Here is a 26,458-nt window from a genome sequence, read left to right on the forward strand (position 1 = left end):
AGTGGGGGGAGGGAAATAAGTTTCGGTAAAATGTAAAAAATATTTATTACCATGAATACATAAAAATATAAGTAAAAAAGCACAATTAGTAAAACACCCAAATTGCTAAAAATGGCGCCATGTTCAATATGGCCGGCATATCGATAAAAAAATTCTCGTGGGCTAAAATGTCACTCGCCCACTCGATCACAATAAAATCCTACTTCACTAAATTGCAAGGAATGCATAATTGCAACCAAAAAGTACATCCTGAGAGGATTTACCCAAAATATAAAAGAACAATTATTTCGGAATGTATAAATTCCAAAACAAACAATAAAATTAAGTATAAACGATTATGAGAAAAAGTGTATATATCCTAAAAATCACTCATTCAATTGTTGCAACGTATTCATGACGTCATTGCGGCATTTTTTAAATGGCGCAGCGTTGCCATTTTTTTCTTCCAGCTTGATTATCTCGTCTGACATCAACGACTTGCAAACTTTCAACAATATTTTGTAGTTTTCCTCGCCTACGACCTGTCAAAACATAAGAAACAACATAAACAAAAAATATTTAAGGCGGCCCCCGGGAACTGTCAAAAAAAATATGTTTTTTTTACGTTTATATATATCTCCAACTGGCAATTAAAGTTTGAAAGCGGTAATTAAAAAAAAATCTCGTTCTCAAAAAAAATTTTTCTAAAGGTTATTTTTTCCTTGCTATTGTTAGTATCGGGTTCAATTTTTGCATGCACATTTACAATGGTGTTGTGCATGAATGGTGTATTTTTTTCCCCGATCTGTGCAGTATCTTGCGTTTGGCACCCAAGTCTCGAAATCAGATACTACTAGGAATTGATTTCTAATCATTTTCCTTTTTGTTTGATACAAAAGAATAATAAAAGTATGAATACATCATTTTGACAGTTCAGGGGGGCCGCCTTAAGCAATGTCATACATTTAGAGAAAACACCCGAGTATCGCTTGCTTCAGACGAGGGTGGTGTAAATTTCTTCTCAATTTTTCGTTTTTTGCTCGAATGATGAGGCTCATTCTTCTTTTCTTCTTTTTCGCGGTCGCGTTTCGGGCAGGAACAAATGCGGACGCACAGGACGCGGCGACCCAGAACCTTACCACTGGAAAAAATGCGCCATCTAGTGACAATTTTTATTATAAAAACAATTCATCAAAACTTATTAAAATTTGGTATGTGCTCAAGAGTATATAAATTGTATCGTTTCACATGTTTATTAAATTTCTACCTCCATTTGTTCTTCGGATACAAGGCTAACTTGATTTTTTTTAAATAACAACAAGGGACAAATTTCATATTTTTGGGAAGAGCATTTTTTTCTGAGTTCTATGGTATAACACATGCATACCTTAATTTAATCGAAACTTAAAAAAAAATCGAAAATTTTGAAAAATGTAAAATTTTATTAGCCTTGGAAATGTTGTCTTTATCTATCGTTAGCTCATTAACCAAAAAATAAGTAAAAGTTGAAAATAATTGTTAAAATAATACTTTTAACGTTTTAATTAAGAAATTTTAAACACGGAATACTTGATTTTTATGCTACAAACGATGTTCAAACTGATTTCCACTAACTTCTTGGCTTTCTGTCTCCATGATAAACCAACATGAGATTTTTTTCGCTCAGTTTTACTTAAATGTACTATTATTAAACTAATTATTGCACCCAAGTTTAATTTTTGGCTAATATACAAGTGACGGACATCGCTAATAACAGTATTTTCAAAGCTAACTAAGTTTTACTATTCCAGAAAATTTTTGAATTTTTATTTTTTTACATTTTAATAAAAGTAAAGGTGGGTATCATGTTACATCATTGAATTCAGAAAAAAATGCTCTCTTAAAAATGATAAAATTTGACCCTTCGTGCCATTTAAAAGAATCAAGTTAGCCTTGAATTTTCAAAATAAATAACGATAAAAATTTGAAAACGCTCTCAGATGATAGAATTTAAACACTTTTAACTGTTCCCCAAATTTCAAGGTTTTCTGTTAAACCGTTTTGAAAAAATTTAACTGTATCCATACTTTTTAACAACTCTGTATTTTTGGATGTAGCTTTTAAAACTAATGATTTTGACCTCAACTTCTATTGCTTAGTTTTTTAATATTAAAAAATGTTTAATTTTTTTAAAGAAAAAACAAGTGTCTCTTGCTGATTACTCTAAAGACTTAAGTGTAAATATGTATTAAGAAAGTCATAAAAAATTATTAACTATTGTTTCAGTAGCCGAAAAGTGAAACTACATAATAATAACTTCAATGTTACCCTTAGGCCATTATTCGTCATTTTTTACAGTGTAAAAAAAATAATAATAATAACATAAAAAAAAATAAAAAAAGAAAAGGACAAAAAATATAAACACGTGGTCATACATTAATAATAATTGTTTATTTATTTATAAATAAAATCATTTTCCTTAGATTTAAACCAAAAAAATATATTTAAAAAATCTTAAAAACGAAGACATTTATCATTGATTTTTGAGTGGAAATTTATATAATCTTGTTAAGACTGAGACTAAAAAAGCAGTCTAGGATTTTATGTACAGTGTTTTTGAAATGAAGAAAAACTTAAAAATTTTGTATCTGAACTTTACAGACTCAACTAAAAATAAGTAGTGTTCTGCTGAGTTGTATTTTAATATCAGACGGTATTATTATTATTATTATTATTCGCTTTGATATTGTCACAGACTTAAAAAAACAATTGAGATAACTCCAGCCCATGTTTATGTTAAGTTTTTTTTTCTGAGTTCTACGGTATAACACATGCATACCTTAATTAAATCGAAACTTAAAAAAATCGAAAATTTTGAAAAATATAAAATCTTATTAGCCTTGGAAATGTTGTCGTTATCTATCGTTAGCTCATTAACCAAAAAATAAGGAAAAGTTAAAAATAATTGTTAAAATAACACTTTTAACGTTTTAATTAAGAAATTTTAAACACGGAATACTTGATTTTTGAGCTACAAACGATGTTCAAACTGATTTCCACTAACTTCTTGGCTTTCTGTCTCCATGAGAATTTTTTTCGCTCAGTTTTACTTAAATGTACTATTATTGAACTAATTATTGCACCCAAGTTTAATTTTTGGCTAATATACAAGTGACAGCTATCGCTAATAACAGTATTTTCAAAGCTAACTAAGTTTTACTATTCCAGAAAATTTTTGAATTTTTATTTTTTTACATTTTAATAAAAGTAAAGGTGGGTATCATGTTACATCATTGAATTCAGAAAAAAATGCTCTCTTAAAAATGATAAAATTTGACCCTTCGTGCCATTTAAAAAAATCCAGTTAGCCTTGAATTTTCAAAATAAATGACGATAAAAATTTGAAAAAGCTCTCAGATGATAAACCGTTCTAAAAATATTTTTAGAGACTTTGTTAACGAAGAAAATTGCCCTTAATTGAAAAAAAAAGTTCGATTCAAGTAGAAATATTCTTTAAAATGAGTTATTTTAGCTGTTTTTTTCTTTTTGTCTTACTTTATTCGTTCTTATTTTTTATTTTACTCGTTATTTCTTGTTTTTCAAGTTTCAGCTTATTTTGGTCGATTTAACATAGTTTTCAATCGCAAAAATTACCATTCATCCTCCAGCATGAAAATAACCTGAATAGGCCTCCTGTTCATGCCCCCAACGCAGGAATTCTTGCACACAAAATGGAAAAACTCCTTAACACTGTCAGTGCCCGCCTGCGGCGCCCCCAAGGGAATAACAATACTCAGTCTCTTCCCAGCGTTCTTATCCCCGAAATACTGAGCATTGTTGTTATCACACCGAATGATGTGCTGAGCCACCATTTCCGAAACGTTGTGATTGGTCGGATCTGTCAATTGTTCGTGACAGATGCACCTATGCACCAATTCTTGCACATATCTGTCTTCCTCAAACATCGGCATAACTCTGACAAAAAGCCTGCGCTCAGGATCGGCCTTCTTCACGCTGAAATTAATCGGGAATTTGTGCTTCATATCGATGTAAATTTTGTTGAGAATTGGGGAGTATTCCCAGGGGTTTTTGAGCACGTTGGGGTCCACAAACACCTCAAAGTTGAGGGGGCCGGGGTACTCGGTGTTGCACAGCTCGAGCGGCTCGCTGGGGGGGAAAATGGGGGCTGAGAGGTACGAGCTTTGGTTGATGTTGAATTTGAAGTCTTCCAACTGGAAAATTGAAGAAATTATTGGGTGGAAAGTGTGGGAAAAATCGGGCGGTTTGTATTGTCGTACTTACCGGTTGTGTAATAACCATTTTTATGTATCTGTCTATAAAAAAATAAATAAATAACGAATAAATAACAAAAATATATTAATTTCTTTATAGCACAGCCACGGTTAGGGAGTGAATGCGAGACTAGGAGCGAACTGTCGGGGTTTATACAACGACATGCTGTTATTTGGTGCAGGTTTAGACGCGTTTAAGTGCATCTGAATCACTGATTAAAACGCATTCAAAAATTCTCAATATTGGGCAATATTAAAAAAACACCCTGTATTGTTTTTAAGACAATTAACTGCATAAAATTAGTATTTAATTTATTATTCAGCAAATAGTGCAAGTACAGTACAGATATAACAAAAAGTACACCGGTGAAGAAGATGATTCATCAAGTCGCCCATGATGACCTCATTTGTTTTGATGTGTCATAGTGACCAATGACCTTAACGCGTTAATCCGATTAAAAAAAATTATTCCTATTTTAATTTATGAGAAAAAAATTTGTGCAAATTATTATATATATTATATTATATCTCATCTTTAAAAACCTGTAATAATATTTAGTTTGTCGTTGTTATTTTTCCACATATAATTTTATTATTTCTCAATACACAATGATAAGAATTTAAAATACATCTTTAAAATGATTTAAAAAAAGTAATGAATAAAAAGTAAGTATATATATACTTACTATTCATTAAAAGTAAGTATATATATATATATATATATATATATATATATATATATATATTTATATATATATATACTCACTTACAATACATCTTTAAAATGATTTAAAAAAGTAATGAATAAAAAGTAAGTATTTTTGTTGAAGAGTAAAAATGTGCATTTTTTGCCAAAATATAATTAACAACTACGTACATAAAAATAATAGTGTCTTAACTGATTAAAAAAATATATTATCTGATTAAATATTATCTGAACTGATTGAAAAATAAAAATACGTTAAGTAACAAAAAGATAACAAAAATCAACGAATTGTGGCTTAAAGTTTCAAATTTAAATGCTGATTGGATCTTATTTTATTGCTTTTTTGTAGCAGAAGAAGCTGCCATAAAGGTAAGTTTATTTTTTTTTCTTTATTATAAAAAAAAATAAAAAAGTTGAATTACATGATGAATGCGTATTAATGCCTAAGCATACAATACCTTGAATACTTACACTGAGAGTAGATTCGTCGGCATTCATCATGTTCATTGAATCCCTGAGCAATTTTTCGATTAGAAAAAATCAACTCTTACACATAAAATACTCACATAATGCCACCAGTATCGCTCATCATAACCAACGAATCCCTTATTAATAAAAATCAACTATAATCTAACTCAATAAATCAGTAAAAATACTTACATTCCCACTTCGTCTCGCATAATTTCATAGATGTCTTGATGAATTATGGGCGAAAGTTCTTGTTCTTCAATCATTTTTGCGTAAAATAACTAAAACTAAAATTATCTTAAGTAAATAAATCGGGCCTTGAATATTAAGTAACTTTTATCAAACGTTAGCAATGATTCATCCAATCTAGAGCGCGCCGCCGCCGCCATTTGTTACATAACCGTGCTCTCCGAATTGTTAAGTCAATGGTTTTTTGGCACTCTTCCATCTTGTCTTTCAAAGTCAATGGTTATTGCACAACAATTAACCAAATTGCAACAAACACCTCTTAACGTCCAAACACACAGAAAAAACAAGACGGATGTTTACGTCGATCACATAACCTCACTCCCTACACAATCAAACTATCCATGACTTAACCTGTCATTATCACCACACTCTTGATTAAATTAGCAAATATTTAAATTACCCACCTGGGATTAATTAATTGTGCTTTCGTTTGGATGTTTTCTCACATTTTCCAACTTCCGGTTCTGGATCACTTCGTCCCGCCGCCTGCTACACTACAAACAACCGAAAAAATAAGAAACACGAGTCACGTGACTCGGCCTTGGAATCCGATTGGCTGCGGATAAGATGGATTGTAGGGGAAGGAGGGTCGTGGCGAACACCTGTTATGAGTCATCCACAACAACAGGTCTATGGGAGCAAAAAATTCCAAAAATTTACTCAAAAATTATTATTAAATATGTTTAAAAAAAGATTTGTCCAGTGTAATAAAACAAGTGATTAATTAGTAAAATATATATTTTGGAACTGTATAAAAATGATGTGCATTCATAACAATAATAGTGGTACTCATATTTGTAGTCATAATAACAATAAAAATGTTTTAAAATTAGTCACAATGCGAAATTTATTCCAACCAAAAACAGTAACATGTTAAATATCGGCGGTACCAACGCCTGAAAAAATAAAACCAAAATGCTAACGTCCCAAAGCAATTTGTACTCTCAAACCCTTGATCGGGTCATAGCTTGGTTACACTGCAACCAACTTAAATTTATCACTATGGCAAATCACTAGTCATTAGCGAATTTCGCATGACCCTTATTTTCAAAAGTCCCGGATTCATTTGAACGAACCTGAAACAACCAACTGTCAAACCTAACCCAACAAAACCCCCTAGCTACAAACCCAATATTGCGTTTCTTCAACCGGGTTATAACCGCCGGTTTGATTTTGCACCTCCCCCCTTCACTATTTTTCCCCCTGCCTGTGATAACGAACAAGTCGATACCGTTTTTAGCCCCCCCTTTGAGCAGGTTTATGTTACGGTCGATAAAAATATCCAAGTTGGGAATAGCCTCCTTGACGTAGAAATAGTGCAAGTCGAGAGTATCAAACTTTTGCAGTCTTTTCGAATGTTCATCGGCGAAAGCCGCGGCTGCCACGTGATTGGCCTTGTCGTACAACTTTGTCTCTTTCTTAGCCAACTCGGAATAGAACGTTGCAACTTCAAACATGCCCTTCTGGAAGTACAGTTTAGCTCTCTCGTAGAGTTCGACCCGTCGTTTCAAATGTTTGTTTGCTTCCTCCCGGTAGTAAGTCGCAGGTTTTTGTTCTTCATTTTGCTCAAAATCGTCAAAATTCTCCTCAGCCTGCTTCATTTCCTGCAACGTTGTGGCACTCAATGGCGGCTCCTTGATTTGGTCATCTAGTGACCCGCCCACGTTTGCGATCAAATCCTCGACTGTTTTATTATAATCGTAGTCATAAGCGTGCCATATTTCCAGCAACGCGTTCTGATCTATGTTCGGGAACGCGGCAAATAACTTCTGTTTGGTCAACTTGGCGGCCAAGTTGTCCGCCGTCATGTTCTTCCACTCGTCTACGGCTCGTTGGTGCAAACTCAAGGCGACTTGCTCGTCCATTATCTCGGTGAAGTTGGGCTCACGTTGGGGCACCAGGCGACTTTCCTCCTGCTTTTGCAGCTTGCGCGCCAACTCTTCGTCTTCTTTGACCAAACGGTCGAGAATGTGCGTCTGAGCGTCCATTTGCTGGCACACTGACTCGATGTAGAAGCTGTAAATTTGGCGCGCCAGGTTTAGGGGCATTTGCACCACGGGTTGGTAGCCCTGCGGGAACGCACCGTCGTCGCCACCAAACAAGCTCTCCAATTGGGCGACGAAAGTCGCGCCCAAATTCAACTCGATCATGCTTTTCGGATCGAGGTCGGCGTCGGAATCCGAGTCCGAAGTGGAGGTGGAGGGTTGGGGGAGGGGGGGGTCAAGCGACCCGAATTTAAACTGCTTGACTTTGTAGACATGGTCGGAGTAGAACTCGCGGTTTATGTCGAATTTTCCCTCGAGACATTTCTTGAGTTCGAGGGAATCCCCCGATATGGTTTTGCGTTTGAAGAGTTTCACTTTGGGCGTGGTGACGTCATCGGTTTCGGCCATTTCAAGGTTACTGTCTTCGAGGAGAAGATCAACAGTCCAGTGAAAGTTCTTGTGACATTTATTAAACAGTTCACAAAGCGACGATTTCGGTAGTTTTGGGAACAAATCCATCAAGTCTTTAATTCGCTCCTCTTCGCTCACCTCCTCGTCCATCACGTCGTCCGTGATGCAGCTCTTATCAAGCATTGTTTTTTTGGGTGGCGGTAAAACCCGCACAGGTGTGCCAACATTAATGTCGCGGTTACGCGCCGCCACTGTTTTGTGAGCAACGTTCAGCCAATCGTTGGCCTGGTAACACGTGCAAGCGTCACGTGTTTCGGGTTTTGGGACTTGGGGTTGAATTGTGGCGTCGACAGGGGTGCCAACTTCGGCGAGTGGAGTGACAATGTCCCAGGAATAGAGCGCTTTTTCGTCAATACCCCAGGCGTTTTCAATGCTAGTGATGGGTTTTGGTTGTAAGACGTCGGTTTGGTTCTCTTCGGTGCACATCAAGATGGCGTCGACGGGGTTGAGGTCCCACGTGCCGGCCTGATTCTGCTCAGTTTCGTTCGAAACGTCGTTAAAATCCATCAAATTGATCGCCTCGACGCCGTTTTCGATCGACTTTTGCCGATCGAAGATCGGCGTGCTTCGCGATTTCGTGACGCCATTTTGAATGCGGTAGCCATTTTGTCGTACAATTGGGGGGATTAGGCGGAATTGGGGCGGTTTTTGGAACTTGTAAGTGAGACTATAGGCGCATAGTAATTTTTGCGTGGTTATGTTTTTGTCGTATCGGTCCAACATGTCCTTGATTTTGTTTCGGGGAACCCCGTGACTGTTTCTCCGCGCTAGTTCCTTGTCGTTGAAGCACCACCACGTGTCAGGTTCGAGAATTTCAATCAAGTAGCCGTAATCAGTGGCCATCATGGCGTAGGGCTTCATTTCCCACATTTGTGTGTTGGTGTTGTCGATTATAACGGGGCTTAGCCCCCGACTCATGGCCTGGAAGGCCCTGCGATGGTTCCACTCGTGGGCTTCCTGGAGCCTGTTTGGGTCAAAAACGTATCTCCCGTTTTGGATAAAATAATCGTCAGTGCTTAGGATATGTGGGCTGTTATTCCCCGGGCCCAGAGTGACGTCAGTGATACCAACGGCTAGTTGGGACTTGCCACTCCCCGGTAAACCCCTCAAAATCACCAAAACCTTGTAGCCTTGTCTGATATTGTTAATCACACGTTCCAATTCTTGCGATTTTTTTGATTTGATCACTCGGGGCGGGTCGGTTTTTTTCGGGGAGTTTTTCGGTTGTTTTTTTTTCGAGGGTTGGTCGGCAATGTTGTTGGACATTTCGATGAGGACGTCGGAGGATCTTACGACTGGTTAATTAAATTAATATTTAGGTTTTTTCTTCATTTTTTGTTGGTACTTACTGTCGAAATTGCATTGGTGTGCGACTGAACGGATGATATCGATGTGGAAAATGTTACCAAAAAGATCGCGGAGGCTTTTCACGACGCCTTCTTGCTGGTGTTTGGGGTTTCTGGGGGATGACATGGCTGGAATTGAGGGGGGTTAAGGGTTTCTCGATTATTGTGGAACGAACTTTTGAAAAATAAGAGTAAAAATACGTACAACGTAATAAACACTACCGTGATTATCGAACGGTGACTCATTTAGTCATTTTCAATAATTCATTCGAGAATGGTTTTTGCACTGATAATGTTATCTTCAATAATGATGAAAACTTAACATAAACATGGGCTGCAGTTATCTCAATTGTTTTTTTAAGTCTGTGACAATATCAAAGCGAGTAATAATAATAATACAACTCAACAGAACAATACTTATTTTTTGTTAAGTCTGTAAAGTTCAGATACAAAATTTTTATTATTTTTTTATTTCAAAAACACTACATAAAATCCTAGACTGCTTTTTTAGTCTCAGTCCCAACAAGATTATATAAATTTACACTCAAAAATCAATGATAAATGTTAAATATATATTTAAATATATTTTTTTGGTTTAAATCTACGGAAAATGATTTTATTTATAAATAAATAAACAATTATTATTACAATATGACCACGTGTTTATATTTTTTTCTTTTTTTTCTTTTTTTATTTTATTATTATTATTATTATTTTTACACTGTAAAAAATGACGAATAATAATCAAGGGTAACATTGAAGTTATTATTATATAGTTTCACTTTGCGGCTACTGAAACAATAGTTAATAATTTTTTATGACTTTCTTAATACATATTCACACTTAAGTCTTTAGAGTAATCAGCAAGAGACACTTAGCTGTTTTTTCTTAAAAAAATTAAAACATTTTTTAATATTAAAAAACTAAGTAATAGAAGTTGAGGTCAAAATCATTAGTTTTAAAAACTACATCCAAAAATACAGAGTTGTTAAAAAGTATGGATACAGTTAAATATTTTCAAAACGGTTTAACAGAAAACCTTGAAATTTGGGGAACAGTTAAAAGTGTTTAAATTCTATCATCTGAGAGCTTTTTCAAATTTTTATCGTCATTTATTTGGAAAATTCAAGGCTAACTTGATTTTTTTAAATGACACGAAGGGTCAAATTTAATCATTTTTAAAAGAGCATTTTTTCTGAATTCAATGATGTAACATGATACCCACCTTTATTTTTATTAAAATGTAAAAAAAATAAAAATTCAAAAATTTTCTGGAATAGTAAAACTTAGTTAGCTTTGAAAATACTGTTATTAGCGATGTCTGTCACTTGTATATTAGCCAAAAATTAAACTTTGGTGCAATAATTAGTTTAATTATAGTACATTTAAGTAAAACTGAGAGAAAAAAAATTCTCATGTTGGTTTATCATGGAGACAGAAAGCCAAGAAGTTAGTGGAAATCAGTTTGAACATCGTTTGTAGCATAAAAATCAAGTATTCCGTGTTTAAAATTTCTTAATTAAAACGTTAAAAGTGTTATTTTAACAATTATTTTTAACTTTTACTTATTTTTTGGTTAATGAGCTAACGATAGATAAAGACAACATTTCCAAGGCTAACAAGATTTTACATTTTTCAAAATTTTCGATTTTTTTTAAGTTTCGATTAAATTAGGGTATGCATGTGTTATACCATAGAACTCAGAAAAAAATGCTCTTCTTAAAAATATTAAATTTGACCCTTGTTGCTATTTAAAAAAATCAAGTTAGCCTTGTATCCGAAGAACAAATGGAGATAGAAATTTAATAAACATCTGAAACGATACAATTTATATACTCTTAAGCATATACCAAATTTTAATAAGCTTTGATGAATAGTTTTTATAATATTTAACTGTCTTCATACTTTTTAAAGACTCTGTATAATAAAATTTATGGTGTTTAGGGTGAATAAAATATCCAATTTTTGATAAAATTTTAATGAAAACATCGATTGTTTGGCGGGCTTTCCAGTACAAAAAATAATTCAAATTTTGGTGGCCGGTGGCGCCCTCTGGCGGGTCGAATTCAAACAACCAGGAGCCCCATTTATCGGTTTTCTTACGAGAATTCGATAAATGATAGCTTTAAAAATTTGGAAAGTAGTACATTCCACTGATAAACCGGTTTTTACGCGTTATCATTCCGTGACGTCACACTTTTCGCACAATTTTTGAAAGGAGGAAATCCAGTGATGTTGACATTGTAAAACGTCAATATTCATTGTTATTTAATTGCAACAATCGGAAAGGAAATAAATGATTCAATTGAACTGATGTGTGAAAAAGCGAGTACAAGGGGGTGTAACGTAACATGATTAATTCATGACAAGCTGTTCCCAATTCCCGGGTTCGATTTATTGGTTTCGAGGCGAGTTTGTTGGGAAAACTGGCAAGATAATGTATTTCGCTGTTTTGCGCGATAGTGTGTTTATGTAAGATAATCCCAGCGTTGCACCTTGGACGCATCACTTTTGGCGGGGTAATTACCTGGCGTTTTCAGCATCACTGACGAACTAGTCGTGTTCACACCACTTCACCCGAAATTTGATTCATTGAACTGTGTTTTGAAAATGTTTACAACAGACGGCTGAAACGAACGATAAATAATCCGGAGTGTGGTCACATGTTTGGTGGGTTTTGGGGACTTTGTCGCGCGACGTTGGCAGTGTTTGGCGTTCCGTGTCGGTGCAAAATTGCGTGTTTTTCGGGCGATAATGGAATAATCTCGCGTTGAAATCTCGCCGTAAAGTCAAAATTAACCGTGTGGGGCGTTCGTGTGAAAACCCGGGGTTGTAACAGCAAGTCGGTCGATTCATGCTGGCCAACCTTGACCATCGCGAAAAACCCTGAACTTTCAAGGTTAAAAATATGCTACAGCTGATGCAGAAATCATCCGAGTTTCGAATTAATTCCAATCACTCTAAATCTACATGAAATTATAAAGTCTGCACGTAGCCACATTGCTTTCGTCGCCAGTTCAAGCCGAGTGTAAGTTGGGGTTGTTTGGCGCTCCGGCCAAGGGGGTTATCAACGCCGGGACACTGATCGGGGTTGATCCACGATTGGCGAACACCCGGTCTGGTTCGCTTGTCCCGGGGTGGAAACCCTGATCAATCGGCGCACATAACCTCACTTTTTTTGCGGAACGCAAACGGCAATTTTCCCGTTTCAGGCGAGATCATCGCTAGATTTAGGACCTTTACTTTGCAATGCCACGTAGTAAACGTAGATCGACCACAGAAATGAGTTCCAATGAAGATGACAGATACGCATCAAAGAGGCTCCGCAACTCCAGGTGAGTGCCCCCATGTGGGGCGGCAAACAAGTGGCATGCGGTGCGCAGGCGCGGTTTGTTTGAATTTCGGTGCCCGACCGTGGGACTATTTTTAACTTTCAACCCGCTGATATTATTTTTAAAACTGGCTTTATGGACGATGAAGAGTGAGTTTTGTGGGCTTTCGGGTGGTAAAAGGTGTCTTGTTGTTGGTTCCAGCTCTCGGCGAGTGTCCCGCGTTGAGGAGGCGCAGTCCTTTAGTCAGAAGCGCTGTCTGGCCTGGTTCAGGGAGTACACAACGCCGGACGATCCGGACACGTTGGGGCCCGAAGGCATGGAGAAGTTCTGCGAAGACATCGGGGTGGAGCCCGAGAACGTGGTGATGTTAGTTTTAGCGTTTAAAATGCAAGCGAGACAGATGGGCTTTTTCACGAAGGAGGAGTGGCTCAGGGGGCTGGGCGAGATGCAGTGCGACTCGATACAGAAGCTGCAGTACAGGCTGGACTATTTACGTTGTCTTTTAAACGATCAAAATGTCTTTAAAGCCATCTATCGATACGCATATGACTTTGCTAGGGTGAGTTGGGGCGATTTTTTTTTGACAATTTTTCTGACCACGGTCACAGGATAAGGATCAAAGGAGCATGGATATGGAGACTGCGAAAGCGATGCTCCAACTTTTGCTGGGTAAACATTGGGCCCTCTATACGCAGTTCAGTCAGTTCCTTGATCAGTCAAAGTACAAAGTTATTAATAAGGACCAGTGGTGTAATATCCTCGAATTTTCACGGACCATCTACAATGACCTATCCAATTATGACGTGGATGGTGCTTGTAAGTAAACTTGAGCCCAGTTTTATCACCAAATTACCAGGCTTGATTTAAATGAGTCAGACAAGTGGAAATGTGGGGCTGTAGTTGTGCATTAATGTATTTGTTATTATCATTTTGTGACAAAAACTTAAAATTAAGCAGGAATTTTTTAACAAAAAAGCTCCAAATTGTTTTAAATTCAACAACTTGTTCCAATAATTGTTCGCATCAAGGCAAGAATGTTTAAAATCAAATTCTCCATAAGGTGAACAAAGCACATTATTTGTTATTTCCTTACTTAATGCGAATAAAGTAAAAAATAAACATTGTTTTTATAATTTTTATTCCATCTTTTGATTAAACCATCATTTTAATAATAATATTTAGGATTAATCTACTAATTCCAGTTGCAATTAATTTGCGTTAACAAAGAGTTGGATAAAAATATAATACAACAATTTTTATTCAATTTAAACTGAGACTAAAATAGTATTTTGGGTTAAAAAGCTCGACGAACAATTTTTTCGTCAGCTGGTAATTTGGTGATTTGAGGCTGTTCTAACGAAATGATTCTCATGTTGCTAAAAATTTCAGGGCCGGTAATGTTAGACGAATTTGTAGAATGGTTGAAAGCGTCGAGAGCTAAAGCCGCCATAAGTTGAGACATAGTCATTTAAGTTTTTTTAAACACGCTGTAAATTATTTTGTTACAGAATCATGATTATACCCAATTGACCGTTTTACTGGAAGTGCAATGTAATTTATATAATCAATTTTCTGTTTTACACCCAACTTCCAGTCAAAAATTCAAATGCAATGTAACGATAATAAAATTGTGTAATAAATTCTTACGTTTAGAAATCTGTCTATAACAACATTGTAACTCAGAACTGACTTAGTTAATTTATTTCGTAAGTGTAAGTTGTTTGGTATTACTGTTCAGGTTTGATTGCGAGGAAACATTGATAAAATTAATTTTGTATGTTTTTTGTTGTAAAATAAAATTACATCGTAAATTAGGAAATATCAATAAATTCCATTAGACAATTGATTCATTTGCAATATCTGTCCGCTTTCATTTTGCTCCTTCTGTCCAGCAAAGCCTCATGAAACGTCCCTTCTTCCTTCGCTTTCTTCAACTGCGAGGAGTCTTCCTTGCAAATGCGCAGACGCTTGTCTTGGAACTTTTGGAATTTTTTACTAAAAAAAAACAATCAAAAAAATTCACAACAAAGCAAATCAAAATTACACGTAATTAATTTCAACTTGCTGAAGATCCCCTTGCTCCTCCGCCGGCACGTCCTTCAGGGGGTTCACATCTTTGACAGTCTGTGACCTCACTTGTACCATATGCTCAGGCCCCGCCTTCTTATCCACAGCCACCACCGCATCGTCCTCATCATTCACACTCATGAAACAATCAGAGTAACTCTGCAGCGCCAACTTGCCCTCCTACAACCCCAAAACGTAAAAACCCCAAAAAACCACTCACCGACCTGAAAAACGGGCTCCCACTGCTCCATAGCCCCAATAGCGTCCGACCTGCCTGTCACAACCCCATTCTTCTCCACCCTCAAATACTTGCCATACCCCGACTTGAACGCCACCTTGCGCTCGTCAATCAGCACCGCGGTCAGGACTTCCTCAGGCGAGGGGCCCTCGCCCTCGTCATGGGGGGCCCCGAGCGTGAACAACCCGCTATCAAGGGCCCTAACATAGGTGTGTTTGCCAAACTCTATAGCCACAGGCCCTGTGATATCCTCAATTTTGGACACGCGCCACCAATTGCCGTGGGCCAGGCAATCGGAGTCCACCTTCGGGGCGCAGTCTTCGCGCTTACGCTTGTGTTTGCGTTTCTTCGACCTGGAGTGAGGTTAGGGCAAATGTCGGGCGTTTAGGCGACTTACTTGTGTTTCTCGCCTTTGAGGACCAGTTTCCCGCCACGGACGTGCTCATATTCGGACATGTCGCGTTTTTAGGCCTGAAATAACCCAATTGGGGGTTTAAACGGTTAGTTGTGGTTTTCTGAGGTTATGTCACGCATGCGTGTCAGTTTGACACCTGTCATTGTTAGTTTATTTGTGTAAAAATGGAAGTTTTTAATAAATTATACTCGCAAGTGAGTAGTTCTGTGAGTAGTACGGTGTCCCAGCTCTCGGGGGTGCTGCCGGGGAACCCCGTCACGCGTGAATTTGACGCCTCCACCCACATTGCGTCCGCAGGGCCAGGTACCCCCCCAGTCTGAGTTTCGCCCCCTGATAATGAATTGCAGGCCTGGTGTGGAAAATCTACAAGGGGTGCAAGCGTAGCACCAAGCAGGAGGCCTCAATTTTCGTTTTTGAGAAGCGCCAATTGGAGAAATGGGGCAAAGCAGACCGGGAGATGATTCTCGAGAGTCTCAAACGGGGCGTCAGCCAGCTCACCAAAATCAGGCACCCGCAGGTGCTGACTGTGCAACACCCGTTGGAGGAGAGCCGCGAGAGTTTGGCGTTTGCGACCGAGCCGGTTTTCGCAAGTCTGGCCAATGTTTTGGGGAAAACCACAAACATGCCACAACCGGCGAACATGTCCGACTACAAATTGTACGACATTGAGATCAAGTACGGGTTGTTGCAAGTCAGCGAAGGGCTGGCGTTTTTGCACAACGATGTCAAGTTGTTGCACCGAAATATCGCCCCGGAGAGCATTATTATTAACAATCAAGGGGTTTGGAAAATTTTCGGGTTTGATTTTTGTGTGCATAACACGAATCCGGCGAATCTGCCACCGGTGTACCCCTGTGAGGGGTTCGGGCCGACTTTGCCCGACATTTGTCGGAGCAATCTCGAGTATTTGGCCCCCGAGTGTGTCCTAAATCAGACGAATTCGCCCGCTAGTGACATGTTTTCAGTCGGTGTTTTGGCCTATGTTTTGAATTCGACCGGGAATCAGGCGCTGGCCCCCGTTAGGGACTTGCAGCAGTTTAGGGCAAGGGCGCAACAATTGAAGAATTTAAATGCAGGGAAGTTGCAGTGCATTCCAGAGGCGATACGAGACTACGTCAAGTTGTTACTAAGTGTGGCACCGGAGGCTAGGCCCGATGCGCATCAGTTCATTAAAGTAAATATATTTTTAATTCCGTGATCCCCATTTAATAATCAAAGCGGCCGTGATTTTGGAATCAAGTTGGCAGTGTTCACGCATAGGCCACTTTGATTGATGGAAAAAGTGTGGTACTCGTGAAAATAATGATTGCCTATACAGTATTTATTTATTTATTAAGTGTATTCTGTTAATGATTTCCATTGCCACAAATTAAAATTAGTATTAAAATTACTAATAATGAAAAATCAAATTTTATGTGTTTTATCAAGTGACCAATGGGAATGCGGTATAACTGGCCACGTGACCACGTATGACCAATGAGAATGTACCACGATGGCATCTTTAGATGGCCTTGACCATTACATTTTTAGATACCTTATTTTGACGACGTTGGCATCAAAACCCTGACCTACTTGGACTCGCTCCTCCAATGGGACAATTTGCAAAAATCGCAGTTTTACAAAGGGCTGCCTGAGGCGCTCCCGAAGTTGCCTCAAAGAGTCAAAGTCCAACGAGTTTTAACCTGTTTGTCACGTGACTTGGCACAGCCAGCTATGGTCCCATTTATCTTGCCCAGTATTTTGGACATAGCCCAGGACTGTACTAAGGAGGAGTATTGTTTGTACGTCCTCCCCCACCTCAAACCGGTCATGAAACTGATGGAACCAATCCAGGTGAGTTTAGCGTAATGGCCGCTGGAGGGGAGGTAAGTAATGTTTCCCCCTCCCCAGATTTTGCTAATAATGTTACAACGTATGGAGTTGTTGCTTAAATTAACACCACCGGAAGATGTACAACAACATGTCCTTCCAATGTTGTATCGTGGCCTTGACTCGGATATACCCCAAGTCCACGAACTTTGTCTCTCGATTCTCCCCACGTTTGCCAACCTTTTGGACCACTCCAGTGTGAAAAATAGTCTTTTGCCGAGGATTAAACGCCTTTGTTTGTCCACTTCGAGTCTTTCGGTGCGAGTCAATTGTTTGTTGTGTGTGGGGCGACTTTTGGAACACCTGGACAAGTGGCTGGTTCTTGACGAAATCCTCCCGTTTCTCCCCCAAATCCCGTCACGGGAACCGGCAGTTTTGATGGGGATTTTAGGGATTTACAAACTGGCAATGAACCATAAAAAATTAGGGATAAGTAAAGAAGTGATGGCGACTCGAATTCTCCCCTTCCTCATGCCCTTATGCATCGAAAATGGACTCACTCTAACCCAATTTAACGCCCTGGTGACCCTTGTCAAAGAAATGTTCCAATTGGTGGAAACCGAACATCGGTCAAAACTCGAACAGTTGAACACAGTCAAAGACGAGCAAAAAGTTTTAACAGCCACAATGCCCACATTCCAACCAACCACAAAACCGCCCGAGCTAGATCAAGCATTCTCTGGTCTAGGCTTGGATTCTTTTGTTTCCGTGCCTGAGAAACCAAATGTTACGCCACCACCGGAAAATTTCAAACCGTTCCAAAACCAGGCGGCTTTGGAACCCGTCAAACGGGTGACCACGCCCCCTAAGGACCTGACCTCGTCGCTGTTCGCCGATTGGTCCAATGCCAATGCGACGAGTGGAGGGGGAAATAAATGGGCGGCTCCGCAACCACAACTTAATTTCAATTCGCCGACGAGTTCGTGGGGCGTGGCTAGAGCCAGTCAGCCAAATTGGGGCGTTCTGGATAACCTACTCCCGACTGGCCCAAGTGGCAACACCCCCAATAAAATACCAATGAATCAAATGGGGGCGCGACAGCCGCTGATTCCGACCATGGGGGCCCCCAGCCCCAATAACAACACACTATCAAAGGACGAAATAATGGATTTGTTGAGTTAATTTATTCCTAATCATAAATAAACATATAGGTGTCATTTGTTGTTTTATTTCACTGGAACATTAGCGAGGCTTTTGGCCACGATGGCCCCCTTGTGGGGCACCGTGAGCGGCACCCCCTTGTAGCACGCCCGCAAGGTGGCGTCCGTGAGTAAGTCGGGGGCCACCGTTTCGAAAATTTTCTTTTTGGGGTTCATGACCGGGTCGGGTTGTCGGGTGTAGCCCTCACAATGGACGGGCTCGCCGGGGGTGCACCCAGACGGCGGGGTTAGGACTTCGACCCCTTGGTCACTGCTAGCGCACATGACCATGGCCTCGGAGGTGATTCCCCGCATCTAGAAACCAAATTTTGGAAAAAAATCGGCGGAAAAACAACAAATTACTTTAACCGGTTTGAGATTACACAAAAGCATCACAGTACGATCACGTAGCTCCTCAATGGGGACGTGTTTGACCAAACCGGAGCACACGGTCCTTGGCTTGTCTTCCCCACAGTTGATTTTCAAAACGTAGAGAGAGTCGGCATCGGGGTGCTTTTGCACGTCCTCGACTTTCGCAATGCGGAGGTCGAGGCGCCCGATGTCCACTGGGGGCTCAAGGGAGGCCTCCTTCGGCTTCTTGTCTTTCTTGGGTTTGGGCTCTTTTTGCGCCTTTGGAGGCTCCTCCTTGGGGGGCTCTGACGATCCCACCGCAGTGGTGGTGACAGGACGTGAGGTTTGGTTAGGGACCGGGATTTGGGGAATCCCATTTTTCACTTCTAGTTTCACGAGGTGTGCTTTTGCCTCCTCCACTGCGGCAAGCAGACGTGCGTTTTCCTCACGCAGTTCGCGGGCCAGAATATTGTTGTATTCCTTGTTGAGAAAATTTAACTGGAAGCAGGTTTCTAGAAGGGAATTTTGGAAAGGTAGACCTAACCTCATTTTTAAGTTCCTGGATTGTTTGCTTTGCCAGGTCTGCGTTTTGTTTAATGCGTTCGATTGACGACATTTTAAGCACGTTTCGCACGTTTATTCTAAAAATATTTAACAACATTTAGGGGAATTACGGTATTTTTCACTTGGGGGTTACTAACCTAAAATAAAGTGTGAGTGCGAATTCGCGACAGAGCGAAATTTGGGAAAAGATGGACTTGTTTAAACAACCCGGCAACACTAAAATCACTAAGATTTACGTACGACCGGAGTGTCTAGTACGTGGTGTTAGGTTGGTAGTTTTCCCGCGCTTATAATCCTCCGCCGTTTTTACTGTCATGTTTTGTTGTCTCATTAATTCGATTTCAAAATGTGTTGTGCTAAAGATTTTGGGATTATTTGGCTTTACCGACGTTTGTGAAGTGTTAACAATCGTTTTTAGTTTGTGTTCTAATAATATTTATTGTTGGTGGTGGACTTGTTTTTGGTTAGTTGAAGACATTCACAAGACGAGCTTTTCCAAGAATTTTCCTCTGGTAAGTGCAAATATTCCTACAGATTATTAAAAACGGCTTAAACCCAAACATTGTGACTCATCAAAACGAAAAATTAAACATCCTAAAAGAAAAACTAAAATTTGGTCCGGTACTACTTTAATCGCGGAGTGTTAGTAACTGGTTTTTCACTTAAGTATTGACTGGAGAGGGTATAATTATTAATTACCTACGATTTAAATAGGTTCTCATAACTTCTCTGAATAATACAAGACTTAAAAACGTTAATTGTACCATATTTATTTTTATTCGTTTAACTTAACACTGGGGGATTCCCAGAGGTCATCGACCTTGGTTCTTCCGGCATTAATTAATTCAAAAAAATTAATTTCAAAAATAATTCATGTTTATATCACATTGGCAAAGGTCAAAATCCCAAAATTTGAAATTTTCAAACACTTTGGTAATTTCAAAAATCTTTATTTTTGAAAACATTTTACAAAAACGTAACAATAAATTTGTTTGTGTCGCAAGTATAAGTACTTTGCTGGTCGTCGTAGGCGTAACAGTAGGCATCTGGACACCTATCTTTGAAAAATCCTGCGTAATCGACTGGCCAATCAGACGATTTGCAAGTGTCAGGAGTCGAATGTTCGCCTCGACAACAATACAAATCGTCATTAAAGACATTACAGGCGGCTTGGCAACTGACCAAAACACCGTCTTTGTTAAACAATTTCAACTCATCAGGACAGTCGTTCAAAATCGGATAGGAACACTCCGATTTTTTGCAACTGTACTCGCCCCCGTTGCCATGGCCCCCAACCGGCTCTATCTAATCAAAAATGATTAAGAAATAAAACTTTATTTAGAAATAAACTAAAACAACATAAATAAATAAAAATAAAAACTTTAAAAAAAGCAAAAAAATATCGTGCTCACCGATAGATTAATATTGAATCCATCAACCAAAGACAAGTCGTAGAACGCATTCCCATCGCCCACTGTTATTTCTGCAAGGGAGGCTGGAATGGGGCCAGCAGCCCCACACTCCTCCACACTGTAGCAATCAACACGGCCCCAAATTCGTCCACTCCAGGGTTCATTTAAAATTACAGTTTTCTAAATTTTTAAATTAAGAATTTGATCAAAATCTACTCACTTCTTCGTTTGCTTGGAGAGTGAAAGGATCAGGATATTCCGTACCAAGGAGTTGGACAAAGACTGGAGTGTCGGGAGAATTGTTCTTGATCTGGAACTCAACCGAATACACTGTTGAGACCAAAGCTAGAACTGTTAAAAGTTTTCGGAACATTGCGAACGATTGATTCACTACTGCCAGGGATTAAAACTTGCAGTGGTTTTATACAAACATTTGAAGTGCGATGATTATTGCTGATAAATTGGGAAGATGATAACAATGATGCTCAACATAATCAATACTATAAATAGACACAGTGGCAAGTGGCAACAAGTTGGTTGGGTTTTTTAAGTGGACTGTGATTTTTTTAAGTGGTTGTTGCCAATCAGCACACGGAAGCATGATTTTCTTTGGAAAATCTAGAATAAGTACTTTATTTTAAAACTTATGTAAATAAAAAATGCAGTTTTTCTAAAAAATCGTTCTAAAAAGTCCCAAATTTTGAGATCCGCTGAACTAGATTTAAACCTCCCACACTAATGAACATGTTAGCCATAATTTTGAAAACTTCTCAAAATACTCTCAACAGGTGGGTTAATAAAAATTTCTGAAGAAAGTACACATTTTTTGGAAAAATATTATTATATTTTATTTTTAATTTTATATATTGCTAAGTCATTCTCTAACATTCTGTATAACATTTTTAGTAATTCTTTTTCCGTTTTTTATTTATATATATTTATTAGTAAATAATAACTGCTTCATATCAACAAATCATTATTATCGATAATATCTGTCGTATATTTTATCAGAAATTTCCAGATAAACGTTTGTACCTCAAGTGCTTCATTGAGTTTTTCAAGGATCAAAAAGTTTTCTACTTCTCGCGATTAAATCTTGATATATAAGTTTTTATAAATCAGCTAGGTGTTATTAATATCAACATTTTTGAAATCTTCGTTTAATAGTTTTTAAGTTATTTTGATTTTTTTGACATTGTTGGCAGTTTATTTTGCAAAAAATTGTTTTTTAGATTATTTTTAACACACTTTTATATTTATTTTATTTTTAGTTTTAATGATATACAGGGTCGCTAAAAAGTATGGATACAGTTAAATATTATAAAAACTATTCATCAAAACTTATTATAAATTGTATCGTTTCAGATGTTTATTAAATTTCTATCTCCATTTGTTCTTCGGATACAAGGCTAACTTGATTTTTTTAAATAGCAACAAGGGTTAAATTTAATATTTTTGAGAAGAGCATTTTTTCTGAGTTCTATGGTATAACACAAGCATACCTTAATTTAATCGAAACTTAAAAAAAATCGAAAATTTTGAAAAATGTAAAATAGTATTAGCCTTGGAAATGTTGTCTTTATCTATTGTTAGCTCATTAACCGGAAAATAAATAAAAGTTAAAAATAATTGTTAAAATAACACTTTTAACGTTTTAATTAAGAAATTTTAAACACGGAATACTTGATTTTTGTGCTACAAACGATGTTCAAACTGATTTCCACTAACTTCTTGGCTTTCTGTCTCCATGATAAACCAACATGAGAATTTTTTTCGCTCAGTTTTACTTAAATGTACTATAATTAAACTAATTATTGCACCAAAGTTTAATTTTTGGCTAATATACAAGTGACGGATATCGCTAATAACAGTATTTTCAAAGCTAACTTAGTTTTACTATCCCAGAAAATTTTTTAATTTTTATTTTTTTACATTTTAATAAAAGTAAAGGTGGGTATCATGTTACATCATTGAATTCAGAAAAAAATGCTCTTTTAAAAATGACAAAATTTGACCCTTCGTGCCATTAAAAAAAAACAAGTTAGCCTTGAATTTTCAAAATAAATGACGATAAAAATTTGAAAATGCTCTCAGATGATACAATTTAAACACTTTTAACTGTTCCCTAAATTTCAAGGTTTTCTGTTAAACCGTTGTGAAAATACTTAACTGTATCCATACTTTTTAGCGACTCTGTATATAAAGATTAAAAGCTGAAAGTAAAATTGAAAATATACTAACTTGGGTGGAAAATTTTTGTTTTGAATACAAAGTGGTGTTATTTTTGTTTATTTCAACATTATCTTGTCTTATAATTATATAAAACTTTTTTTTTGTACTGAAAAATGAGTCTTGCAACTTTTTCTAACTTATAACATCGAAAACATTAAATAACAATGTTTTACTTCAAAGTAAAATGTAATTATATGGTACTAAATCAAACATTTACTCAGTTGAAATAAAGTTAAAAAAAGAAACTTGAAAAAAAAATCGAGAAGTATGGAAAATAATGACTTTAATGAATCAGTAGAAATTACTTTGAATGAAAAAAGGAAATGGAAGGTATGTAGTAAATAAATGGGCGCGTTCAGGAGTTACAATTTTTATTCAATTAAAAATAATTTTTGGTTGATTGGCAAAATCTCTACAAACGCTCTCTTACAAAGGATATGTTCAATCACCTTACAGTCGTCACAACTTTGCAAAAATAAATATTTACAATTGGATCAATCCTACAAAAGAATATCAAACGTAACTTGGTCGCCTAGAAATGGAAGGTTGGTTGTAGATTTGCTTTAAAGTAGTCGTTCGCATTCCTCGCTGATAACAGTTTCATCATCATCCTCCGAATCTGTACAAAGATCTTCGTCACCTGACCAGTGCTCAAACTCCTCCTTGTGATGCTCCAAAGCCATCAGTGACGGAAAAAGACTGTCACAAGCAGAGCACCTGGAATAAAAATGCATGTAACAAATCGCTCTCAGATGTGAGTGACGTTTCCAATTTGGCGGATTAAAAACGAGATTAAAATTGATAAAAATACGGACTATCGTATTGATAAACATGAAAGGACAAAGTCAATACTGGCTCCAATTTGTGTTTTTGATTACGGAACGTTAGGGTTGTAAAAGTTGGATGGAAATGCGATCAAATAGAAGCGAATTTATGAATACGAAGCCATAAATGTGCCTTACAAAATATCTAATTAATTTTGATCGAACTCGAGTTTGCGGAAAGTGTTAGTCATGTTACCCGAATTTTTAATTAGCTAAAGCTAATTAAAATTAATGATCACATTCGACCACATTTTGGTATAAATTATTCCAAAACTGTTGTAAAAGTTTCATTACTCGAAGCAGCTGAAATTTTATGAAAAATTGGAATTTTAAGGGCTAATAAAATCAAATTAAAAGCTTCAACTTAATAGAAAGATAGTCAGGACAGGAAAAAATTGTAAGAATAACACTTGCTGGTAAAAACGGTAATAGTCAAAGTTTCGTCAAAAATACGGGGGACTATAACTTAGGAGACGAAACGAGATACAAAATCGCACCCAAAGATCTAGTACGGCAGTGTAAATATGAGGGCGCCTCGAGCGTTATACCGTTTCGGTGTCAAATCGTTTTAAATTAATTTAAATTCAAACAGTTCACGAATTACTTGGAAAAAAATGCAGAAATGTTGAGCTTTGCATTCTCAACAGACTGAGAAAAACTGAGGACTAAAATTGTCATGAGAAACATAAGAAAAAAATTATTTAAGATTTAAAATTTGCGCTTTGACCCGTATTTTTCAAAACGCTACGAATACGGTTAAAGATACAAGAAAAATGTTCAGAAGAAAGTTGTAGAGAATTAAATTTCCTTTAAAAAAGTCAGGGAGACCATATTTTTATCTCCAATGGTTTAGGCCCTAAAAACGGTCAAAAATGCTCAAGCGACTGATTTGCGTCATTTTGCCGGTCGTCAAGTATTGGAAAGTGAATTTATACCCAAACCGTTGAAGATGGAAATATGGTGTCGCGGACTTTTTTGTAGCAAATTTAATTCTCTACAACGTCGTTCCTTTCACTTTTTTATATCTTCAACCGTATTCGCAGCGTTTTGATAAATAGGCGACGGTGCCCAAAAATTATCGCTTAGAATTATTGCGTTTTATTTGCAAACGCAGCGAATACGGTTGAAGATACAAAAAAATGAAAGAGACGAGGTTGTAGAGAATTAAATTTTCTACAAAAAAGTCCGCGACACGATATGTCTATCTTCAACGGTTTATGTATAAATTAATTTACAATATTTGACCACCGGCAAAATGAAGGAAATCCATCGCTTGGGCGTCTTTGAATGACTTTGGGGCCTAAATGGTTGAAGATAGAGATATGGTCTCGCGGACTTTTTTAAAGGAAATTTAATTCTCTACAACTTTTCTCTGAACATTTTTCTTGTATCTATAACCGTATTCGCAGCGTTTTGAAAAATATGGAGCAGAGTGCAAATTGGTAAAACTTTGAAATTTTTTTAAATATAGTTCAAGATATAATGTTTGCACTATTTTTATCTCCGATTATTGAGAATTTGGTGCTCTATCTGCCTGTATTTTTTTATTCGCCTTGTGCTAACCGTTATTTAATTACAACAATTTTTATAAATTTATTGCTCTGAAAACGACGGTAATGGAACAACTGCGCCTCTAGCGACATTAACGGAACTATCGAGGGCGGGGACGTTTTATTTGTACGTTATTTTTATTGTTTTTATTTAATCTTCTTGTTGTTTGCTGGCTTGGATTAATATTACGTGGTGTTAACTAAAACCACTGGTGCAATTCACAGTTGCTAATTACATTTTGTTGTTTGAGGTTGCAAATCGCATAATAGCAGCAGATCAAACCACTGGTGCTGTTAGCAGTTTCAACCCTCGCATTTCATTCATATGTACGTAATAATAGCTCATTCATATGGCTTTCCAATCAAACTCAGCGACCACACTGTTTGTATAGTTACAATCACATTGCCATTTCGTTGGAATTATTTTTACTAGTGAAATAAACAGAATGCAAGTAACTTTATCAAAAGTTACCAACTTTAAGCAGTTCCAAAAAGCTCCTTTGAATAAAGTTGTGGCTTTCTACAACTTCAAAAAAAAAACATAAAGTCGCACTGAGCTTAAAATCGTCTATTGTGCCACATTTACACAAATACATAAAGTTCAAACTGATCGATCTTGCCGAATATTTGGTCCGAAAATAACCCGTAATAGTTTTTTTCCAACTGTGTTTTCATATCTAACCGTGCGATTATTTAAAATTCCTGAAATTTTTCCGCCCCAAGCCGGCACACGGTCGATAAAACCGGCTTGTTCAAAATTAAACCGCCTTAAGGCTTAACAAAACCGATAAATTCGCGGAATTATTTAATCAAAACTCTTTGTTTGCGCAAATTTACCTTGACTGGGGCGAAGAAGTTAAATGGTTGCTTGTATCGATCGATCGTAGATAATTTCAATAACACAGTGTTGGAGACAATGCATGATGGAAGCCTTTGAGTGGATAATGCGCAAGCAGCAGAGTGTATCGCGTTCGAGAGGATGAAGAGGGT

The 26,458-nt window shown here is 37.3% G+C and overlaps 9 protein-coding genes across 14 annotated transcripts in view; 3 read left to right on the plus strand and 6 right to left on the minus strand.

Annotated features, from left to right (window-relative positions):
• Positions 1–28: 28 nt before the first annotated feature.
• On the minus strand, positions 29–6,233 carry LOC655327 (cellular tumor antigen p53). Of its 3 annotated transcripts, none has more exons than XM_008202180.3 (8): positions 6,078–6,218; positions 5,759–6,024; positions 5,617–5,711; positions 5,523–5,561; positions 5,428–5,470; positions 3,613–4,190; positions 943–1,120; positions 29–521 (listed from the first exon to the last, which is right to left on the minus strand). In XM_008202180.3, the coding sequence occupies exons 3-8, from the start codon at positions 5,688–5,690 to the stop codon at positions 366–368; spliced, it is 1,068 nt and encodes a 355-aa protein (XP_008200402.1). In that variant the 5' UTR covers positions 5,691–5,711; positions 5,759–6,024; positions 6,078–6,218; the 3' UTR covers positions 29–365. The 3 variants fall into 3 exon arrangements, with proteins under 3 accessions (XP_008200402.1, XP_064214061.1, XP_966438.1); XM_064357991.1 differs by having other exon boundaries at positions 5,759–5,995; positions 6,078–6,212; XM_961345.4 differs by lacking the exon at positions 5,759–6,024 and having other exon boundaries at positions 6,078–6,233.
• Positions 6,234–6,393: 160 nt separating this feature from the next.
• Positions 6,394–12,144, minus strand: LOC657385 (NEDD4-binding protein 2). Of its 2 annotated transcripts, none has more exons than XM_064357989.1 (4): positions 12,003–12,144; positions 9,479–9,604; positions 6,802–9,424; positions 6,394–6,749 (listed from the first exon to the last, which is right to left on the minus strand). In XM_064357989.1, the coding sequence occupies exons 1-4, from the start codon at positions 12,016–12,018 to the stop codon at positions 6,674–6,676; spliced, it is 2,841 nt and encodes a 946-aa protein (XP_064214059.1). In that variant the 5' UTR covers positions 12,019–12,144; the 3' UTR covers positions 6,394–6,673. The 2 variants fall into 2 exon arrangements, with proteins under 2 accessions (XP_064214059.1, XP_968941.1); XM_963848.4 differs by lacking the exon at positions 12,003–12,144 and adding an exon at positions 9,681–9,872.
• Positions 12,145–12,362: 218 nt separating this feature from the next.
• SCCRO4 (Squamous cell carcinoma-related oncogene 4) lies at positions 12,363–14,653 on the plus strand. Of its 2 annotated transcripts, XM_064357992.1 has the most exons (6): positions 12,363–12,503; positions 12,688–12,810; positions 13,009–13,366; positions 13,416–13,623; positions 14,197–14,259; positions 14,316–14,653. In XM_064357992.1, exons 2-6 carry the CDS (start codon positions 12,725–12,727, stop codon positions 14,321–14,323), a joined length of 723 nt encoding a protein of 240 aa, XP_064214062.1. In that variant the 5' UTR covers positions 12,363–12,503; positions 12,688–12,724; the 3' UTR covers positions 14,324–14,653. The 2 variants fall into 2 exon arrangements, with proteins under 2 accessions (XP_064214062.1, XP_064214063.1); XM_064357993.1 differs by lacking the exons at positions 12,363–12,503; positions 12,688–12,810 and adding an exon at positions 12,835–12,956.
• Positions 14,569–15,648, minus strand: FRG1 (FSHD region gene 1). The gene is made up of 4 exons (XM_964138.4): positions 15,510–15,648; positions 15,099–15,465; positions 14,852–15,054; positions 14,569–14,802 (listed from the first exon to the last, which is right to left on the minus strand). Exons 1-4 carry the CDS (start codon positions 15,566–15,568, stop codon positions 14,655–14,657), a joined length of 777 nt encoding a protein of 258 aa, XP_969231.1. The 5' UTR covers positions 15,569–15,648; the 3' UTR covers positions 14,569–14,654.
• A 43-nt stretch (positions 15,649–15,691) lies between these two features.
• On the plus strand, positions 15,692–18,553 carry LOC657615 (uncharacterized protein). The gene is made up of 4 exons (XM_964066.4): positions 15,692–15,830; positions 15,875–16,701; positions 17,058–17,360; positions 17,418–18,553. Exons 1-4 carry the CDS (start codon positions 15,692–15,694, stop codon positions 18,516–18,518), a joined length of 2,370 nt encoding a protein of 789 aa, XP_969159.1. The 3' UTR covers positions 18,519–18,553.
• AIMP1 (aaRS-interacting multifunctional protein 1) lies at positions 18,499–19,734 on the minus strand. Of its 2 annotated transcripts, XM_008202183.3 has the most exons (4): positions 19,588–19,734; positions 19,431–19,527; positions 18,899–19,384; positions 18,499–18,850 (listed from the first exon to the last, which is right to left on the minus strand). In XM_008202183.3, the coding sequence occupies exons 2-4, from the start codon at positions 19,500–19,502 to the stop codon at positions 18,563–18,565; spliced, it is 846 nt and encodes a 281-aa protein (XP_008200405.1). In that variant the 5' UTR covers positions 19,503–19,527; positions 19,588–19,734; the 3' UTR covers positions 18,499–18,562. The 2 variants fall into 2 exon arrangements, with proteins under 2 accessions (XP_008200405.1, XP_969087.2); XM_963994.2 differs by lacking the exon at positions 19,588–19,734 and having other exon boundaries at positions 19,431–19,581.
• A 209-nt stretch (positions 19,735–19,943) lies between these two features.
• The window catches only part of EloA (Elongin A), a 64,358-nt gene continuing 57,843 nt past the window's right edge, over positions 19,944–26,458 (plus strand). The window contains exon 1 of the mRNA XM_064357990.1: positions 19,944–19,962. The gene's annotated coding sequence lies outside the window, so the exon portion shown is untranslated. The remainder of the gene's footprint in view (positions 19,963–26,458) is intronic.
• On the minus strand, positions 20,413–21,277 carry LOC657457 (uncharacterized). The gene is made up of 3 exons (XM_963917.5): positions 21,083–21,277; positions 20,863–21,042; positions 20,413–20,755 (listed from the first exon to the last, which is right to left on the minus strand). Exons 1-3 carry the CDS (start codon positions 21,233–21,235, stop codon positions 20,417–20,419), a joined length of 672 nt encoding a protein of 223 aa, XP_969010.1. The 5' UTR covers positions 21,236–21,277; the 3' UTR covers positions 20,413–20,416.
• The window catches only part of LOC103314906 (uncharacterized protein), a 47,924-nt gene continuing 44,914 nt past the window's right edge, over positions 23,449–26,458 (minus strand). Inside the window, exon 4 of the mRNA XM_015984509.2 lies at positions 23,449–23,811. Within this exon, the coding sequence (XP_015839995.1) occupies positions 23,658–23,811 (154 nt within the window). The 3' untranslated portion in view covers positions 23,449–23,657. The remainder of the gene's footprint in view (positions 23,812–26,458) is intronic.

Source organism: Tribolium castaneum, chromosome 7 (genome assembly GCF_031307605.1).
Source record: "Tribolium castaneum strain GA2 chromosome 7, icTriCast1.1, whole genome shotgun sequence".
Classification (NCBI taxonomy): Eukaryota; Metazoa; Arthropoda; class Insecta; order Coleoptera; family Tenebrionidae; genus Tribolium; species Tribolium castaneum.

What these genes read in the sequence shown, in the direction of transcription:
- LOC657385 (XM_064357989.1), bottom strand. An exon ending in ACACCAATGCAATTTCGACA is followed by an intron (nt 9,425 to 9,478) that starts GTAAGTACCAAC and finishes TTAATTAACCAG; the next exon opens with TCGTAAGATCCTCCGACGTC. An exon ending in TTGAAGAAACGCAATATTGG is followed by an intron (nt 6,750 to 6,801) that starts GTTTGTAGCTAG and finishes TGGTTGTTTCAG; the next exon opens with GTTCGTTCAAATGAATCCGG.
- LOC657615 (XM_964066.4), top strand. Translation starts at nt 15,692, where the DNA reads ATGGAAGTTTTTAATAAATTATACTCGCAAGTGAGTAGTTCTGTGAGT. An exon ending in CATTGCGTCCGCAGGGCCAG is followed by an intron (nt 15,831 to 15,874) that starts GTACCCCCCCAG and finishes AATGAATTGCAG; the next exon opens with GCCTGGTGTGGAAAATCTAC. An exon ending in ATGCGCATCAGTTCATTAAA is followed by an intron (nt 16,702 to 17,057) that starts GTAAATATATTT and finishes TTACATTTTTAG; the next exon opens with ATACCTTATTTTGACGACGT.
- LOC657457 (XM_963917.5), bottom strand. Translation starts at nt 21,235, where the DNA reads ATGTTCCGAAAACTTTTAACAGTTCTAGCTTTGGTCTCAACAGTGTAT. An exon ending in CTCTCCAAGCAAACGAAGAA is followed by an intron (nt 21,043 to 21,082) that starts GTGAGTAGATTT and finishes TTAAAAATTTAG; the next exon opens with AAAACTGTAATTTTAAATGA. An exon ending in GATTCAATATTAATCTATCG is followed by an intron (nt 20,756 to 20,862) that starts GTGAGCACGATA and finishes ATTTTTGATTAG; the next exon opens with ATAGAGCCGGTTGGGGGCCA.
- SCCRO4 (XM_064357992.1), top strand. Translation starts at nt 12,725, where the DNA reads ATGCCACGTAGTAAACGTAGATCGACCACAGAAATGAGTTCCAATGAA. An exon ending in AAGAGGCTCCGCAACTCCAG is followed by an intron (nt 12,811 to 13,008) that starts GTGAGTGCCCCC and finishes TGTTGGTTCCAG; the next exon opens with CTCTCGGCGAGTGTCCCGCG. An exon ending in TTATGACGTGGATGGTGCTT is followed by an intron (nt 13,624 to 14,196) that starts GTAAGTAAACTT and finishes TAAAAATTTCAG; the next exon opens with GGCCGGTAATGTTAGACGAA.
- AIMP1 (XM_963994.2), bottom strand. Translation starts at nt 19,547, where the DNA reads ATGTTGTTAAATATTTTTAGAATAAACGTGCGAAACGTGCTTAAAATG. An exon ending in TCCAGGAACTTAAAAATGAG is followed by an intron (nt 19,385 to 19,430) that starts GTTAGGTCTACC and finishes ACCTGCTTCCAG; the next exon opens with TTAAATTTTCTCAACAAGGA. An exon ending in GTAATCTCAAACCGGTTAAA is followed by an intron (nt 18,851 to 18,898) that starts GTAATTTGTTGT and finishes TTTGGTTTCTAG; the next exon opens with ATGCGGGGAATCACCTCCGA.
- FRG1 (XM_964138.4), bottom strand. Translation starts at nt 15,568, where the DNA reads ATGTCCGAATATGAGCACGTCCGTGGCGGGAAACTGGTCCTCAAAGGC. An exon ending in CTCAAAGGCGAGAAACACAA is followed by an intron (nt 15,466 to 15,509) that starts GTAAGTCGCCTA and finishes ACCTCACTCCAG; the next exon opens with GTCGAAGAAACGCAAACACA. An exon ending in AGTGGGAGCCCGTTTTTCAG is followed by an intron (nt 15,055 to 15,098) that starts GTCGGTGAGTGG and finishes TTGGGGTTGTAG; the next exon opens with GAGGGCAAGTTGGCGCTGCA.
- LOC655327 (XM_961345.4), bottom strand. Translation starts at nt 5,690, where the DNA reads ATGATTGAAGAACAAGAACTTTCGCCCATAATTCATCAAGACATCTAT. An exon ending in ATGCGAGACGAAGTGGGAAT is followed by an intron (nt 5,562 to 5,616) that starts GTAAGTATTTTT and finishes TTTATTAATAAG; the next exon opens with GGATTCGTTGGTTATGATGA. An exon ending in CCGACGAATCTACTCTCAGT is followed by an intron (nt 4,191 to 5,427) that starts GTAAGTATTCAA and finishes TCAATTTTCCAG; the next exon opens with TTGGAAGACTTCAAATTCAA.